Source organism: Maniola hyperantus, chromosome 3 (genome assembly GCF_902806685.2).
Source record: "Maniola hyperantus chromosome 3, iAphHyp1.2, whole genome shotgun sequence".
NCBI classification, from domain to species: Eukaryota; Metazoa; Arthropoda; class Insecta; order Lepidoptera; family Nymphalidae; genus Maniola; species Maniola hyperantus.
Genome location: NC_048538.1, coordinates 16,207,095 through 16,213,155, shown reverse-complemented (window position 1 = coordinate 16,213,155; position 6,061 = coordinate 16,207,095). Strand labels below are relative to the sequence as shown.

Genomic DNA, 6,061 nt, shown 5'->3' with positions numbered 1-6,061 from the left:
CCCTTTGATTGGTTGATTCGCTGTTTACATTTTTACACAGCTAATCATAGGGCAGAATTTGTTGACAATAACGATGAATACGTTTTTCTTACACAATTAGGGAGCTGGTTAGTTAGAAATATTTGATTAATATTATTAGCAATTACATTTTGCTATAGTGCATTTTTTAATAAATACAATGCATTGCATTACTTACGAAAAGATGTAAAACTAGGCTCACAGTTGGCTCAATATACATGGCAAGGTGGAAACATACTGTAAATATGCAACGCTGCTGAAGAATTTGAAGCGTGGTCAAAGCTACCAGTGTGATTCTAGCCATATTAAATACCTATTGAACTATTCTTAACTTAGCCTAATAGTTATTTACCATAGCTGGCTTGAAATATAAAAAATAGCAGAAAACTTTTTTTGAGGCAACTTGATTTTTACCATTGTGGCGCTGATAGCAGCCATAAGCATCATGTGAGCATTCTTGGAAGTAAATGTTAGTGTTGAGACATCTGTCAACATAGTGTCAACATGAAGACCATTTGCCAATTTTGATTCTTGGATGGCGCCCGGTGGGGCGCTTCGAATTGACAACAAAAGTAACTGTCACTTTGTATGGAACACCTCTTCCAGCGTACTTGTATGAGTTCATTTCAGTGAGCGTGTCGCTAACGCGATTCTTGTTTATTTTTCAGCCAGCTAAGAAGAAATAGGATGTCAATGTGTCACGTATCACGAATGTAGTTCAAATATTTCACTAGTATATTTACACTATACAGGATGAAGCGTTTTTATTACTTGTGCTAAGTATAGAAATAAATACAAAATACATTCATATCCAGCAGATATGTGTGATAAATATATAATACAGGCTGATAATAATCTTCAGACTACTCTATCCGTGGAAGTAAGTTAGTATAGGGCTCTCTTTGGTACGTAATCCCATACAAATGACAGAGAAAAAAAAACTCAGTGGGCGTTAACCATTTTGAGTCACCAACCAATCACAAACGAAACTATGTTTTCGAATTGGATTTTGAATGTTTTTAGGGTTCTGTACCACAAAAGGAAAAAAGGTACCCTTATAGAATCACTTCGTTGTCTGTCAGTCTGTCTGTTGTGTCCGTCATGAAAACCTATAGGGTACTTCCCGTTGACCTAGAATCATGGCAGGCAAATTTGGCAGGTAGTGTCTTATAGCATAAGTAAAGGAATAAATCTGAAAACCGTGGATTTGTGGTTAATATCACACAAATAAATTAAAAAGTGTTAATAAACTAATAATTAGTATTTTCAATTTTCAAAGTAAGATAACTATACCAAGTGGGGTTTCATATGAAAAGACTTTGTCTGTACATTCTAAAACAGATTTTTATTTATTTTCGAATTGAATTTCAAAATAAGTTAGAAAAAATATGTTGGTGATTGGTTGGTCATTCAAAATGGTTAACACCCACTAAGTTATTCGTCTCTGTCATTTGTATGGGATTATATAACAGAGAGAACCCCACACTAACTTCTTTCCGCAGATAGAGTATAATTATAAGATTTACAAGTAATAAAGTTACATTAATCTTACATCACTAGTTTGGTATTCATAGTTCAAGTTTTAGTAGTTTGTTTGGCGTCAGGTTTCTTCTCGTCGTCCTTAAACAGCAGCGGCGTCATGCCCAGGAAACAGCCCAGGGTGATGCCCAGGACTCGGCCCTGAAACAACATTTTGTAATCTAAATATATAAAACTAGGTGATGCCAGCGACTTCGTCCGCGTGAAATTAGATTTTTTAAAAATCTAACTCTTTGTTTTTCCGGGATAAAAAGTAGCCTATGTCACTCTCCAGGTCTTTATCTATACCCATGCAAAAAATCACGTCAATCTGTTGCACTGTTGCGACGTGATTGAAGGACAAACCAACAACCAAACACACTTTCACATTTATAATAAGGGTACTGACTAGGTGATACCCGCAACTTCATCCGTGTGGATTTAGGTTTTTAAAAATTCTGTGGGAACTCTTCGCTTTTCCGGGATAAAAAGTTGTCAATTTCCGGGACGCAAGCTACCTCTGTATCAAAATTTCACATAAATCGGTTAAACGGATAGGCCTTTTAAAATCCTGTGGGAACTCTTTGATTTTCCAGGATAAAAATTAGCCTATGCTCATCCCCGGGATGCAAGCTAACTCTGTACCACATTTCATCAAAATCGGTTTAGCTCCATTTAATATTGTAAATATTAGGACTTTCAAAAGAGGGAATAGGCACCTTCTAGGCAAGCATGCTCGACAGGTTGCGGTGGCAAGTGGGATGTGAGGCAGGGGGACGCTCCCGCACGCCCGTGCTATCCCGCACCGGGTTAGCGCGGGGTACTTTAGTGTAATTGCTGTCTAGAAGTGCATATGTCTATTAAGTTAATTAAAAAAAATCTCTTTTTAATTGAATTAAACCTTGTTTCACTGACCATGTTGGAGAATCGTCGACTGATGGGCATGTCGAGCTGCACGGGCGACAACGCGGGCGCGCCCAGCCCCACCATGGCCGCGGCGCGCTCCACGTAGTACGAGGAGCCGATGCCGATGACGTCACTGAACGTGTTGCCCAGCGCCGCGGCCGCCATTGTCGACAGAGTGATGTATGCGCTCAAGCTGCTCTCTATTCTGTCACCCTGGTATTATTTAACAGTAATGTAGTCGACGCATTTTGAACTGAGTCGTCGAGTTATCTGTCTGTTTCGCTCGCACTTACAGGTCGTAGGTAAGTCCGAGCGAAACAGACAGATAACTCAACGACTCTATCTAAAGATGAAACAAACAGACACACTTTTGAATTTATAATACAGATTAAATGTGCAAGGTTAAATATACTCATTGTACAAATATATACTTACAGCAATAATCATGATGAAATTGTCCAAGAAACCAAAGCCAATGAAGGGTACAGAGTTTGCTAGTGACACTGGAACAGACAACTACATGTTGGTGCTGATTCTGTTGTGCACAAATAACTATTAACACAACTAATTACTTTACCAATTTTACAAATTAATTCCAACAAATTAATCCTGAATTATAGCACCGTACTGAGTAATATATCTAAGAGCTTAATTATACTTACAGTGGATTAACTCTTTAGTACTTGGCTTAGGAACACTAGCAGCTGGAACAAAAACAGTATTTTATTTAAATAAAGTACTAACTAAATATTTTTGATTAGACAATGGCCCCGATTCTCTAGTCTCTCTCTAAACTAAATTTAGAGTATCTGCATCCTTTTCTTTTTACTAATGCTAAAAAAGGAACGGAACATGACTTTCACATTTAAAGACTCTAAATTTTAGTGCACAATACAAATTTAAACAGTAGGTTCGCGACTGCGCGCTAGAATCACGGGTTTTACCATCTAAAAATTAAATTTAAAACTGTCAAACTGTGTCTGTCATTTTCATATTACATTAGTAAGAAGAGCATGCAAACACTCTAAAATTAGGTTGTGCTCAGAATCAGTGCCATTAAGTCAGTAATTTAAATATATAAAAGGAAAAGGTGAGTGACTGACTGACTGACTGACTGACTAACTGACTGATCTATAAAGATGGGCGTTATTGGCTATTTACGGCAACGGTTAATCAACAGTTACTTAGTTTCAATACCGATATTGTTAACCGTTGCCGAATATCGGTATCAGAGTTGTGTTTCAACTAATTTAATATGCGCAACGCGCAGCGGTTTACGTAGTAGTAACTAAGCTAGCTGCCGTATCAATACCGTCTGTATAGCTAGCGCGCGCATATTCACTAAAATAAAACCAATTTTACTTTCATGAATATCGTGAAGTAATCACAACCTTAAGTTCATAGCAGTAAAGTTTAATTTGATCATTGACATAGGTCAAACTATAGTGGACGCCTGCACGAATAGTTTGCCACAGTCCAGTTAACCAAAAACATTTCATGAAGATTGATAAACCAAAGAGGACCTTATCTCTATTACTCTAAGGCTAACTGTATTTAGAATGATAGATCAAAGTGTAATGGACAAGTACTTGTACAGTTAAGCCTTAGCGTAATAGAGATAAGGTCGGCTTTGGTTTACCAAGTTCTTAGTTACTAAGCCGGTAGCCAATAACCGCTCCTTCTCAGCTTTCAGTGAAAGAAAGAAAGAGAAGGCATAATTATTGCGTTTCTAGTTACCAAAAAACCAAACAATGCATTGTCAGTTGCCAGTTGGCAGTGTTGCGTTGTCAGGTGGTTCGTCATAGATGATAACTGAAAACCGTTGCTAGCTACGACAATAACGCTACGGTACGCTATAAGCACGGCAGCGGTTTTCAGTTAAGTTAAGCTATAGCGGACACATGTCTACTGATCTAGCAACACTCAGCTCAAACTACTGGACGGATCGGGCTGAAATTTGGCATGCAGCTAGCTATTATGACGTAGGTATCCGCTAAGAAAGGATTTTTGAAAATTCAACCCCTATGGGGGTGAAATAGGGGTTTGAAATTTGTGTAGTCTACGCGGACGAAGTCGCGAGCATAAGCTAGTCTAAATATATAAGGAAAAGGTGACTGACTGACTGATCTATCAATGCACAGCTCCAACTGCTGGACGGATCAGGCTGAAATTTAGCATGCAGATAGCTATTATGACGTAGGCATCCCCTAAGAAAAGATTTTTGAAAATTCAACCACTAAGGGGGTGAAATAGGGGTTTGAAATTTGTGTAGTCCACGCAGACAAAGTCGCGAGCATGAGCTAGTATTCAATAAAGGTTTTAGAGAATCACTAAGGTGGTGATTAACTACAATTTTCAAGCAAGTCAAAGTTTTTCTTACCATACTTTTTCTTTAACCAGTCCTCTGGGACTGGGCAATAGGAGCCTGTGGGATCAACATCACCCAAGGTGGGCACTTTGCTAGGTCGGCCCAGCTTGGACCTCCACCTCTGACCCGCCAATTTATCTGAAAAACACACATACATAACAGTGTACATATTTACACCAAGTTTTTTAGGATGAGTTTTCACTATCCATACTAATATTATAAATACGAAAGTTTGTCTCTCTGCATGAGTGTGTGTGGATATGTATGTCTGTCATCTTTTCTGAGTCTATCCGCTTAGCCGATTGTGACGAAACTTGGTACCACAGAGATAGATTCTGTGATTCAGAATGCATCCTGGAGTCGGTTTTGAGCGCGTTCCATGAGTTTTGGTTCAAATGGTCAACACAACACACTCCAGCCACGATAGCCAGAGAAACGCGGTTGAAGCAAAGTTACCTTCAAATTCCTCTTTGATTTTATTTGACGCAAATTCTTCCAATGCATAAAATAACATTTTTCTTTCTTCATCGTTTAATCGTAGAACTAGCTCTGTCGCGTGCACTTTCGTCAGAGGCCCTGAGATCTGGGCTGGCTCCTCGAAGTCTTTCGAGGTTGGTCCCAGGCCTAAATTTCGGACAATTGTGAGAAAAGGAGCGAATTTCCTGTAGCTTGCACATCCCACTGAGGCACTGTATCGAACATGTAACCTATTCGGGTTTTTATGGCAGCAAACATTTACACTTGGCGTAGAAATCTTACAAAACCTTCTCATAATTTGCACTGATTTCATTATATTTATTTTGTAATGTTTGAGATTCAAAACAAAAAATAAATTATAAAACCGAAAAATTATGAATTCATCGGCCTAATTTTAGCAATGACAAAAATCAAAAATGATCGACAAATGACATTGACATATTTGTGTTTTTTTTTTTTTTTTTTTTTTTTTTTAAATTTGTGTTAGATGTTTTTGTTTTACGGACTGAATTGTCACATTTTCCAAAATTTTTAAAGTTAAAATCACAAATAAATCACAAAAATGTCTAAAACTTGTGTTTATTATTTGCAAGAAATTACCGCCTACAGCTTAAAATCCCATAAAAGTCCACGTTAGACAAATAAACGTGCGTAAAATATGTCTTGACCTATGAAACAAGTCCCGATTCCGTTCTTTAAATGGAACGTAAAGGTGTTTGACCGTTATTATGTCAAGGAAAATTATGTCATACTTTTTGACACACGTCAAAATCT

General features: G+C 37.9%; 1 protein-coding gene across 1 annotated transcript; it reads right to left on the bottom strand.

Annotated features, from left to right (window-relative positions):
- Positions 1–408: 408 nt before the first annotated feature.
- On the bottom strand, positions 409–5,680 carry LOC117996111 (uncharacterized). The gene is made up of 6 exons (XM_034984112.2): positions 5,267–5,680; positions 4,823–4,948; positions 3,105–3,146; positions 2,878–2,945; positions 2,452–2,655; positions 409–1,698 (listed from the first exon to the last, which is right to left on the bottom strand). Exons 1-6 carry the CDS (start codon positions 5,598–5,600, stop codon positions 1,594–1,596), a joined length of 879 nt encoding a protein of 292 aa, XP_034840003.1. The 5' UTR covers positions 5,601–5,680; the 3' UTR covers positions 409–1,593.
- Between the last annotated feature and the right edge of the window lie 381 nt (positions 5,681–6,061).